The following is a 13,408-nucleotide window of genomic DNA, read 5'->3' as shown; positions in this document are numbered from 1 at the left end:
TACTGGAACACTGTCTAAGCTATTCGCCAATCACATAGCACTGGGACAGCTAACCAATCACAACACATTTAGTTTTTCGAAAGGCGGGCCTTCATCGAACCTGGAACTAATCAAGCCGTTTGTGCCAGGCTGTGGAGAAAGGTATTAAAAATAATGTATTTTTTGGATCACCAAGCATGAGAGCATGTTCTAATACACCCCTAAAACAAAATCGAGACTTTGTAAAAGACCATACTAGGACCCCTTTAAATACACACACTTGTATGTGTCAAAAATGTCTATCTTTGCAAGTATCCTTGTAAGTAATTTAGATCTTAAGTGAAAGTACACAGCTGAGAAAGAAAACGTGCAACAGCATATTAGATCCGGGCAGCTCTTAAAGTGACAGCATTCTAATATTCCTGCTGTCTGTCATTCATGTCGATTACACAACAAAAGAGAGAAAATCTCTCACTGCTCTTGACTAAATCACTTTTTGTAACTTGTAATAATAATAATAATAATAATAATAATAATAATAATAATAATAATTATTATTATTATTATTATTAATAATAATTATAATAAAGTTTTTTTATGCTAGTATTATTTTTTGTGATATTGACACTAGTGACTAGAATGATGAAATTTCTATGGTATCGCAAATTTTGATATCATAAAGACCTTATTTAAAGCAAAAATAACTATATTGTAATATATGTCGTTACCACCATGAAATGAAATTACTCATATCATGATATAAAATTTTGGTCATATTGCCCACCCCTACCTTGAATGCATTGCAGGTCACTTTGAAAAAGCATCTGCAAATTGCATAAATGTAAATGTTATCCTAAATGTGTGCATTTTTGGAGACTTGCTTGACCATCCAGGTTTGAAAATGGAGATAACTTTAATTTAGTGTCCAGGAGTACATTTATATTATGAATTGTAAAATGAATTGCTTTTAAGGCCTTTTGCTTTGTATAATGTGTAAGGCTGTGAGGAGTGTCATGATATAGTGCTGTCTCAATTGAGACTTGTGTGTCCATCTTTTGAGTATGAGATATATTCATTCAATGAAAGAATGGCAGTGAGAACTCCCTCATGTTCCAAATTTTCTTACCTTTTGTTTCCCTTTGTCCCCAGCTCCCAATACTCATCTCTGTTCCTCTTTCGTTCCTCTCCCTTTCTCTCGCTCTATCTGTCATAGTGTTCTAATGAGAGCGGTGGAGACCTTTGTCTCTATGGTGATGAGACTTGCTGTCTCCAGTGTGTGTTTCCTTCTTGCTCAGAGGTTGGAAAAGCCCTTCACTTTCTCCCCTGATGTTTCAGTTCAGCTTCTGAAACAACACTTATTTAATCTAGAGCACGGCCAATTAAAAAGATCCCTACTTCTGAGGCACTAAAGCAGCTACTAGACATTGTGTTCAATTATAAAGTAATAATTACAGGAAAAAGGGACACACAGATCCCTTTGAGTATAGAAACCTGTTCCAAATAATGACGTCTCTCCCACATGCCTAGAACGTGCAAGTTAGCCCCTAGATAAGTCTCCATTTTTGATGCATCGTGTTTTACCAATGTCTGCCATACATGTTTCATTCACGTTTCAGAGATTGGATGAAGAAAAGGAAAGAACTGGAATGCTGCAGCTGTGTAATTTGTATTCGAATCTGCTCAGCTATGAGCCGTGCTCTACAATTACCGAGTAAGTGTGCCCCATGCCAGCCCAGAATAATAGAGCCCAAATGCATGTTTAATGAACTGTTTGGCCAACTGTTAAAACGCTAAATACACAGTTAGCATTTCTATGTGCATGCCTGAGCTGAGAATGATCATTTAGCTCTGTGGCACTAATAAATGTTATGTAGTGCATTTATCTTATTATGTTGGGCGTTCATCATTTCTTAAGCTTTATCATTCATTTTTCATTGTAGAAAAAATTATGCCCATTATTAAATCATTAGCCTAGAATGAAGTTTAAAAGAATAGTTCACCAAAAAATGAAATTGTCATCTTTACTCATTCTCATGTAATTTCATATTCTTTGATGGAATGCAAAAAAAACAAAACAAAACAAAACAAACAAAAAAAAACAAAAACAAAAAAAAAACATAAAAGTAGTCCTTATGTTTGTAGCTATTTGATTTTCTCCTCTCTTATTCATTAATAATATTTATTATTATTATTGGCATTAGTATTATTAGTAGTAGTTTAATTTTTGTCAGGAGCACAGGATGAACTAATGTAATATTACGCAGAAATACTGTATGCTGGTTAATTCATAACTTAATAAACAAATGCAGAACTAATAATTTAAAATCAATAAAAAATTATCCAAGTGAAATAATATGCTTATATTAAACACAAAAAAGTGTAATCAGACTTGCTCATTATTTCATTTAATTATAATTAATTAGAATTTTATTGTTTAAATTAAATTTTTTCTATTATTAATCAATTTATTATAATATCCAAATATTTCATATTAAATGTTTTCACTACATTTGAAAGATATGGCAGAGGTGTGAGAATTTAAAAAAAATTTCACACAGAGCTATTTTATTGTTTCAGAAGACCTATAAATGCAAGTTTGACATTGTCTGTCATACTTCCTTTTGTAAATATGAGAAATCTTCATTTTTGTGTGAACTGTCCTTTTAAGAGTGCAGAAGAATTCCTCTATAGATTCAGTCACCAGTGCATAATGATTCCAGTGATCTCTTCCTTATCTAATCTAATCTGCCTCGCAAGGGAATTGATAGCTCATCTGCACAGCGGGTTCTGGAGGGTAATTACTGAGGGGTTATGGAATCCATTTAAAGATGTGCCATATGTTTTTATTATTGTTGTGATGTTGAGAGGTCTGTTTGCATCTCCGACCACTGAAAATGAGAGAGAGCGCCAGAGAGATTTCACATTGTACAACAGGGAGACATTCAGTGGCATGAACAAATGTTTTCAACAAATGAAAAGTCTTTTTCTTTTCCAGTCATTTCATGGTAAATTTCCATCTTCATAAGCATTTCTGTTGTTTTTCTGTGCCCCGTCCCTCTCAAATTACTTCATTATTTGTGTGAGAAAGCAATAATACATCCCAGCTACAGACTCTGCGCAACAGCTCAATGAAAAACACAGATAAGGGTTTGTTCTGTACTGCACTCAAAAATTGTCGCAAAATTGAAAAAATTACCTCTCACCTCAATAGTGTATACCTAGATTTCATCTGTTTGCGCTGATTGTGGTGAATTCCTCTCTGAAGCCTGATGAATTATGAAGAATTCATGGTGCCTATTTTTAACAGTATTAGAATAATTGCAAAATATGCCTCTGTAGCATTTTTCTGGCTCATTCTTTGTAAATCTGCGGTAACTGTTAGAACTTGCAGTTGCAGTTGTGTGTCACTCATCAATCCGACAGCATTCAGGAAGTTCTGATAGATGTCTTTGATCTCACCCTGGAGCTTTCTTCAGGTATTCTAGACCACGTTCTGTCAGATCTTCTGCTTCCAGTGACAGCGCTTTGTCTGATTTTGCATTGTTTGACCAAAGCAAACAAAGAGAAACTGCAAACACAGGCTTTTATTGGCTGGAGTAATAACCTGCCAGTCAAAGATCAATCTGGAATAATGAATTGCATCTCAGCTGTGCTAAAGACAGGTTGACTTGACCCCTCTTCTTTGCTAATTTTTGTATAAATGATGCCTATTATAGAAGCTGGAGATGCTTCCTGGAATGATGTTGGCACAGTCAGCTAAGACAAAAGAAGCCAAGCTGCTGGCTTTAGTTATCTTCCAGTTGTCCTGTTGGCATGAAGTCTTCATGGCTTGTTTGATTTTTTTTATGGTTGAATCTTCCTGCGCTGGGACATGAGCGCTGGAATATAACTGCTGATCTCTTCAGCTCCATTAAGTAGCTAATCTCCCAGTAAGGGCTTGTGTGTTTTTATGCCTGCTTGTGCAGATGTTGCTAACTTAAGATGTTCATAAGTTTGCACGTGACAGCTGTGTAGGGCAAATAAATAATGTTGTCATCCTAAAGAAAAATTCTAAAATTGATCTCTTAAATGCCAAACTTTTTAGAAGATAGTTATGCATATTGAAATGCATCTGTCTATTTTTCTGTCAGTCAGTCACCCCCCAAAAAATGTTTTTTTTTTTTTTTTAATGTTCTAAATTGTTAAATGTTTATTCATTTTTGGGGACTTTGATTTCCCAGTTTATATCATCAGTTTAAATATATATATATATATATATATATATATATATATATATATATATATATATATATATATATATATATATATATATATATAATACACATTAAAAGTGTTGATTTTTTTTAACCATATATATATATATATTACTATTTTTGCTTCTTTTCAAACACTTTTTATGCATAACTTTATTTGTTTTACCCTTGTCCCGGATCAATGTCTATTTAAAGGACACAATAAATGTAAGTGTACCCTAAACTTTTTCTTGAAGTCACACGGTCCAAAGTGCCCATAGTTGAACAAACGGTCTTAAATGTTAAAAGCATAGTACACCCAAAAATGAAAATTTTGTCATTAAAGGCACAATATGTAAGACTTTTTTATTAAAATATCCAAAAACCACTAGAACAGTGTTATATATTTTGCTGACTTGTGGTACTTACATTATCCCAAATGTTTCGAAGAATGTTTAAATCCAGAGAAATAAGCAATTTTAACTTGTGACACAGACCGTGTCCATAGTGTCATTGTGTTGCCTGCCAATGACGTCATAACCCCTCGATTTCCGGTTTTGTTTTGTAGAAAACATGGAAACACCAAAGACGCTTTAATATATTATGTGTTTTATTAGACAGGTGACGACCGCACAGAGTACCATTATAACAGAACATTCAAATGTACAGTGCTGCTTTACACATACTCATGACTGGAAGGAGCGGAAGCGGTCTACTGTGGCATAATAAAAGCCACGTGTCACGCTCGTTCAGCGGCCTCGTTTCCCTTTCGTCGGCTTTCAGCCTCACCCTGCTTCATTCTACTGTGTTAATAAATAATTAGCTCAACCATGAACATGATTTCTGCCCGAGTCCTGTCGGATTGCATCAGCTGTGGGGATGAAGACGACAACTCCCACGATTCCACACTCAGTCATGGCGTCAACAAACTAGGCCTTTTTGTTTGTTTGTTTTGAATAAGCGCCCTCTAGTGGCGAAAACTTAAATATTGTGACTTTAATTACTCTCCTTCATGTCATTTCGAACCGGTAAGACCTTCGTTCATCTTCGGATCACAATTTTTTTTTTATGAAATCCAAGAGCTTTCTGTCCCTGCATAGACCGCATCGCAACCGATACCCAGAAAGGAAGTTCAGTAAGGACATCATTAAAATAGTATGTTACATCAGTGGTCCAACCATAATGTTATGAAGCTACAAGAATACTTTTTGTGTGCAAAGAAAACAAAAATAATGTCTTAATTCAACATTTTCTTCTCTTCCCTGTCAGTCTTTGACACGTTCATGAGTGTACCACAATGCATGCTTGCAAACAAGGTGCAGTGCATCCGGGTGAACTATCCCTTTAAGATGTATGTCTGGTAAATGTTCAGTGTAGGTCTTGTTTACCTTTGTATCTGTATGTAATGCACATTGAGAGTCTCTTTCATTATATTCTTGTGGATGGGGTCTCTGTGAGGCTATTGTATTCACACAGTCTGTTTGTGTGGCTCTCTGTCTGCACAGTGTCTAATGTGGGGCAGAATGCCTGACCATGTAAAATGCACTGAGGGAATGAAAGTACAGCACCAACTTTAAAATAGTACTTAGCGCCATCTAGGTGACGTCCTTTGGCCTATAATTAGTGCAATAGCCTCTCAGATCTTGAACAGTGCCTAAAGGCAGTGTATAAAACTTTAATGTGTTTTGGATGCAGCTCTTATAATGATTTGACCTTGCTCATGATTGGAGCAACATTTCCTGAATGACATGAAGGGTTTCTAGAGATTTCTTGCTGAAAAAAAAAAGAAAGAAAATAATTTTAACTTTTTTAAAACACAAAAGATGCCACAGACAAATAGTGCAAGGGCAAGCAATTCTTCTCTCAGATTGGCTTAATATACAGAGACATGGAGCAGATAATACAGTCAAAATTTTGTATGCTAATATTTTAGAGAGTATCTCAAGAGATGTGGGTCACAAATTAATTGTTTATTCTTGAAGACAAGTCATTGGCTCACACACTAACAGAGTAAATGATTAGAACTCATTCTCAGACACATTCTCATTCTCAAGCTCTTTTATCCTTTTAAACTTATGATGAGTACTATTTACATTGATTAAAAAATGAATAAAATATACATAATATTATAAAGTGTTTATCAATTTATATAATTCTATAAACCATGTATTTTATGTTATATTTGGGGGAAATTTAATGCATATTTAAAAACCAGAAGCTTTAAGAGTGATACAAAGCAATATGGAGGATATAATATTTTTATATTAACATATTCAGATATAAATATATATTCACATTCACAACTGTATATATTTTAATTTACAAATATATTCTGATCAATCCTGTTTTTTAAATGCCATTGTAAATTTAGAATTGGAGTTATGATTATATTCTGATTTATAAATATATATTTAGAATTTGCTTTAATATATTCTTTTATGGTCAGACTTACATTTATGTATTCAGATTTACAGCTATATATTTGGATTTTTAAATACTTTAAAAGACTTTATAAATGATAGATTATAGTTAAGATTCTGATTTGTAACTTTGCATTTGCTTTTTTATATTCAATATTTATAACTGCATGTATATTCAGGATTTATAATTTTATAGTGAGATTTATGTTTATGAATGAATGAATGAGGCATTTATATAGCGCTTTACTGTGTATTGCTGTACACCCAAAGTGCTTTACAAACATATAAATTCACATTTACAGCTATATATGCAGGATGTATAATTACGAAGTAAGATTTGCATTTATATATTCAGCTTAACATTTATATAATAAAATTTACAGCTATATATTTAGGATTTATAATAGTATAGTATAGTCCAATTTATATATATATATATATATATATATATATATATATATATATATATATATATATATATATATATATATATATATATATATATATATATATATATTTGTACAACTTTTATTCAGGGTTTCTGATTATATGTTACATTTTGTAACTATTATTCAGATTTGATTAAATTATTGCATTATAAACCTAACAAACAATATGAAATTAGCTTCTGTTTGCACGTGACCTCTGTATGATGGTAGTAAATACAGAGTCTTTTATGCAAGCAGCTGAGCATGTTCTAGCATGTTCTACTCTCCCAGAGCTGTTAAAGGGCATTGTGCAGTGCTTTACTTTAGCAGAATATCATCTTACAAAGGACTGTGTTTGCCTGAGCATTGGATTTCCCTGGTGGATGTCTAGAGCATCCTCTCGTCTCAGTGTTGTCACAGGTTGAGCCATCCTCTCAGGTTCGTTCAGTGCCTCAGTGACACAGCTAGTAAATCAACAGAATTGCCCTGAAAACATTGATACTATGCCATATATAAAAGCTAGCATTTTTTAACTGCTGTGTTGAATCAGGCTGAGAGGAACAAGAAAAAAGACACTTAAAGCTGGAGATGTAAGAGCAGAGATGCATCTTTCAGCTATGATGTTTGATGATCTGATGTATCTCTGGCTATGATGTGGGAGTTAACTGTAGGCTTTTTATTGGTCAATACTGAGAACTCCGCTCAAGTTTCAATATCACTTACTTGTTTGGTAAAAAAGTAGATGTTTTGCACAGTTTACCAGCATATTCAAAATCTTCTGAAGCTGAAATTTACGTAGTAAAATTATTCACAAAAAATTGCTTTCAAAATTCATGCACATTTCATTCAGTCATTCACATTTACATACATTCAAATATGGTCTTATAAAAAAAAAAATTTAAACCAGTTATGATGCACCAAGGAACAGACGTTTGTCTAATTTTTCAAGAAGACATTAATAATTTTATTTATGATGCTTTGATTAACAGTAAAGACGTTTATTAGCCTATTATTGCAAACAAAACAATGCTGTTCTGATTAAATTTCATCAAATAAACTTGAAAATGTTTTAACAATAATAATAATAATAAGAAATGTTTTTGAGCATCAAAACAGCTTATTAGAATGATTTCTAAAGGATCACATGGCATTGAAGACTGTCAGTTGAAAATTTTTCTTTGCCATCACAGAAATAAATTACTAATTAAAACACAATAGTATTTTACAATAATAATATAATATTTTTAATCAAATAAATGACACTTTGGTGACCATACAGGACTTGTAAACCATTAAAAATATTGTACCGTGTCAAACTTTTGAACAATAGTATAGCTCAGATTGAGGATGAGTGAACGTGAGTGAACGTTTCCAATAAACTTGTCTGGTCTTTTCTTATTTTCTTGCCCTGAGAAGACGACAAATGTAGAACAACTTGAACAGTGCAAATGAGGTTATAAACTCTGAGCAGACTTTTCTTTCTCTGAAGCCACTGACTGCAAGTATTAGTTATCACACCAGCGTCTTTCTGCTTTCTTTCTTCCTGTCCTCGAGCAAACATCCATCTGCCTTCAGCATAATCTAGTCCCATTTAGTTAACTGTCACTGTGTCCCCATACCAGCTGCGAATCCAAGCTGTGCTTTGGGCCATAATTTGCTGGGCTGTCCCTCTCAGTGAGGCCAGGCTCTTCTGTATGGTGTTTTTATACTAAAAATCACAGCAGAGCACACTTCTGTGGGAGATGAGTGAATGAAAGAGAACTGAGAATAAAGTGAACACTATTAATATATTAATGCATACTGTTCTTGCCTCTCCCTTTCTGAATGTGAAAGCCTGAGAAAGGAGAATGGTCAGAGTTCTCACTAGTGATAAGCGCTGCATGTGAGAGAAGCAGACAGGAGAGTACTATGATTGCATGGCTGTGCTCTAGAGATTGGGGAGGATTTTTTCCACAATTCAGCTGTAAGCTGCCATCAGGGAAAGAGGGTCAGAATGGGAAATAGATTTTAATAGTCTCCGTGAAATATAAATGTACAGGAGTGATTCATCATGATGCTGAAGATGGTCATTTCCTGATGAAGTCTAGTTCAGGCTGTTAAGGCTGTTTTTATAGTAAATGTTTATTATAAGTTTCATAATTTTTTTTTTTTCAATATTTTTTTTTTTTAAAAAGGCCTTTTATGCTTAGGGCTATTAGGGCTACATTAATTTGATCAAAAATGTAAATAACTGTTTTCTATTTGAATATATTTTAAGCTGTCATTTATTTATTCCTGTGATGGCAAAGCTGAATTTTCAGCAGCCATTACTCCAGTCTTGGTGTCACATGTGTTGAAAACAATTCTGCTGCTTAATTTTTTTGTTACATTTTTTTTTTCAGGATTCTTTGATGCATTGAAAGAACATCTTTTATTTGAATGGAAATCTTTTGTTACATTATAAATGTCTTTACTGTAACTTTTAGTCAGTTGACTATATCATTGTTGGATAAATTATTTCATGAATTTCTTTAAAAAAAAATCTTACTGATCCCAAACCTCTGAACAGTAACAAATAAAGATGTTTGCGAAAAATAATATTTATAGAAAAATGCTTTAAATAAATTTCAATTTTATTGAAAACTTTGTTAATAAATCTAAATATTTTCTAGGTAATATTTAATGATTTGCTCTGCCTTTAGTACTTTGATAATATAAAACCCAAATATGTAATTTTGGAAACAAAGCATTGTCTCAATAGTGTCACAGTTCTTTAAAAAAAGTATTAAAATGCTTTGCTGCCTTTATATTGTAAAAAAGTTTTTTCTCACAAGGAAATCATCCTATCTGGGAGTCCTTAGCCTCAAAATTTAAAAACCCATTGCATAGACTTTGAATTTCCATAAACTGTATCATTGGTGTGTGTTCTCAACAGGATTCTGACCGTAGTGGGGCCAGACTTTGATTTGCGGACACTCAGGGCAGTAAGAGTCTTGCGGCCACTCAAACTGGTGTCTGGAATTCCAAGTAAGTCATTTTACAAAAACTTTTTTGCAAATTGTTAAAAAGATAAATAAGAGGAAATGTTTTAAAATTGTTTTGATAAATTGTTAACCAGCTTACTAGTCTTTGCATTTAATTGTCTAATTGTTCGACAGCTATTGCTGCTTATAACTTGTAGTACATACTGTATCTTCTGTATGTCATTAGGTCTCCAAGTGGTTCTGAAGTCCATCATGAAAGCAATGGTTCCTCTGCTTCAGATCGGCCTTCTGCTCTTTTTTGCTATACTCATGTTTGCCATCATTGGCCTAGACTTCTACATGGGCAAGTTTCACCGCACCTGCTTCAGAAACGATACTGGTATGTGAGCTTTAGCATGCTAATGGAGCTTGTGGTTTCAGTTTGTTGTGTTTATAAGCACTCATATGCTCTTAAGTTGCTGTGATAGTTTACGGCTGACAGTAATTGTTGTTCTATAAGGGGAACAGGCAGCTGACTTTCCATGTGGATTGGAACCTCCAGCTCGGGTGTGTGAAGGTGACACAGTTTGTAGGGAATACTGGACTGGTCCAAACTTCGGCATAACAAACTTTGACAACATCCTGTTCGCTGTGCTCACCGTCTTCCAGTGCATCACTATGGAAGGATGGGTGGACATCCTTTACAATGTGAGTCTAACACTTACAGCTTATTGCATAATTACAGTTGAACAAATTAAGAACAACCGACATAAAAATATATTCTTGGTCAACTGTTTTATGGACTCCACTCATGACATTTACAGTACTTTAAAATAGGAATTTTGTGACATTTAACCCATGTCTGTTAGCGCTGGTTATATATTTGCTAGTTTACACATAAAACAGTCCCTCAAGGATTTCGTGATTTTTATTTTATTTATTTTTTCCACGATTTTTGCATTCAAAATGACTGATTTTGTGGTAATTTCCAGTAATTTGCCAAACATTTGTGCTGATTTTTTTTATAATTAGGATAACACATTTACTATATTATAAATGATGTTAGATGCACAACAGTCATACATGACACAAAGAACAAACTGAGAATGACATCTAAATGTCAAATTTTGTTGCTGGTAAATCTGATATTGAGGATACCACAATAACTGACTAATGGGAAACAAAGTGGTAGCTCATTAAATAATGCCGCAGCAGATCCAGGAAAGGTTATATAAAACTTACATTTTTATATTTTCATGAACCAAAAATCAAAATAGCTAAATCATTTTGAAATGTATACATAGTGCTTTCATTTCTTCTTGTACAATAGTACCAAGCCAGGAGTGATGGGTACCATGTCCAAATTTGATCTTTGCTCAAAGCTGGAGTTTAGTTATGTTTATGTGTCCAAGTGAATAGCCTAATCTAGAATTAACAATCACAGTTAGTGTAGTATTTTCAGACAATAAACAGCCATGAATAAGCTGCTAGTCTTCTAGTCCCTGTCATCTTTTTACTGCTCTTCTCGAGTCATCGGCTGAATGACATGAAGCACCATGATGTGCACTAGTCTCTGATGTCTTGCTGCTTGGTGAGACTGACCTTCTTTGAACCCTGTACTCCCAGAAGTATCACTACACATAGACACCTTCCACCCAGGTTAGACACTGCTGGGTCTGAACACTGTGACATGAAGATGTGATCCAGACTTTTGATTCCCATTTAAAATCTTTCTGTTCTGACCAAGAAGTCTCTACTTAGACCGAAAGAGTCCATCTGAGTGACATCTGTATGACCAGTTTGCTTTTTTATGAGATGTTTAGTGGCAGGAAAATCTGAAATCGATGATACCACAGTAAAAGACTGATGGGAAACAATGTGGTAGCTCTTTCAAATAATGGCACAACACATCCAAGAAAAGGTTGTATAAATGAGACAGAAAAACTTCTTAGAAAATATGCGTAAGCTCTGTAGTCAGAGTTTCTGTAATGTTTTTAAAAGGTTAGTTCCCCCAAAAATGAAAATTCTGTCATTAATTACTTACCCTCATGTTGTTCCAAACCCGTAAGACCTTCGTTCATCTTCGGAACACAAATGAAGAGATTTTTAATGAAATCTGAGAGCTTTCTGACCCTCCATAGACAGCAACACAACTGCAATGTTCCAAGGTCCAAAAAACGTAGCAAGGACATTGGTAATCAACGTAATCAGAACTGTTTACGTTCAGGATAAAGCGTGCACATGCTGAACGTAAACAACATTGTTTACATTGATTACGTTCTAGGGTGCTCTCCAAAATGTCACAAAACGGTAACTCAGGCAGAAGAATTGTTGAATAAATTGTTACTATTGTATTCTTTGTGCACAAAAGGTTGGAATCAAGATGGCGCCATTGTGTGTGGCCTGCCGTCTGCTGTCGTCTGTGTTTTTTAGTTTGTTTACGTCCATGTGTTTTTGGCTTCTTTTATCGCAAGTCATATCACCTCTTTTAGTATACGACCGGCAAACACTCTTAAATCTTCGAATCTCCTCTGAAGAGTTACTCAATCAAATTTAGAAAGGACCATGGCACTCACCTCCTCCCTTTCCTAGGATCCCTGCCGGCTTGTCTGCACCGGTCACCATATCATTTTCCTGTGAAAATGTGCCGGAAAAGACAGGGTAAGCAGGGCGGTGTGGCCGTAAAGCTCAAGCTTCTGCTTCGCACAAGCAGCGAGCTGAACATTAATCTGGATCTGTCTGTCAGGGAAGGTGATTGCAACCGCTCCATCATCTGCCGTTCATCTGCGGGGACATACTCCTGGAAGGTACCCATTCTACCAAGCTTGTGGGATCAACAGCCTCAACACCGCTCACCTCTGTCGATGCGGCATTTCTCTACATCATCTTCACCCGCTGAGTAGAGCAATGCAGCTGTTTGAAGACTCCGTGCAGATATAGATGGCGTTGTTCAATACGAGGTCTGTGGTAAACGAGACTTTTATTCTTAAAGACTTCTTCACTTCCCGAGCCCTGGATTTTCTATTTATCATGGAAACGTGGCTTCCCAATGGGGATTTAACTCCTTTCTCTGAGCTTTTACCGCCCAACTGTAATTTTTTTAATTCCCCCGGTTCTGTGAGGGGTGGTGGTTTGGTTTCAGTTTTTAAATATTTTTTTCAGTGTCGGACTATACAAAGAACTAGGCCTATATATAACAGTTTTGAATTGCAGTTGCTTGTGTTGGACTCTGACACTCCATTAGTTGTATCTGTGGTCTACAGGCCTCCAAAGCTACAGATTTCTTATGAAAAGTTAAAGGATTCTCTTATTAGGTATCAGAAGGTGGTGAGAGTGGCCAGATCAGACTATTTTTCAACTTTCATAGACAAAAATCATAATAATCCTAGAAGCCTTTTTAATACTAC

At 34.8% G+C, this 13,408-nt stretch overlaps 1 protein-coding gene across 13 annotated transcripts in view; it reads left to right on the top strand.

The window, feature by feature from the left end:
• cacna1ba (calcium channel, voltage-dependent, N type, alpha 1B subunit, a) overlaps window positions 1-13,408 on the top strand; it is a 110,050-nt gene that overhangs the window by 18,699 nt on the left and 77,943 nt on the right. For all 13 annotated transcript variants that reach the window (XM_042724031.1, XM_042724027.1, XM_042724026.1 and 10 more), the window contains exons 4-6: window positions 9,974-10,065; window positions 10,249-10,401; window positions 10,522-10,709. In XM_042724031.1, coding sequence (XP_042579965.1) covers window positions 9,974-10,065; window positions 10,249-10,401; window positions 10,522-10,709 — 433 coding nt within the window. The remainder of the gene's footprint in view (window positions 1-9,973; window positions 10,066-10,248; window positions 10,402-10,521; window positions 10,710-13,408) is intronic.

This window comes from Cyprinus carpio, chromosome B5, assembly GCF_018340385.1.
Source record: "Cyprinus carpio isolate SPL01 chromosome B5, ASM1834038v1, whole genome shotgun sequence".
Taxonomy (NCBI): Eukaryota; Metazoa; Chordata; class Actinopteri; order Cypriniformes; family Cyprinidae; genus Cyprinus; species Cyprinus carpio.
The sequence above is the reverse complement of the archived record's forward strand: the minus strand, read 5'-3'. Positions and strand labels throughout refer to the sequence as shown.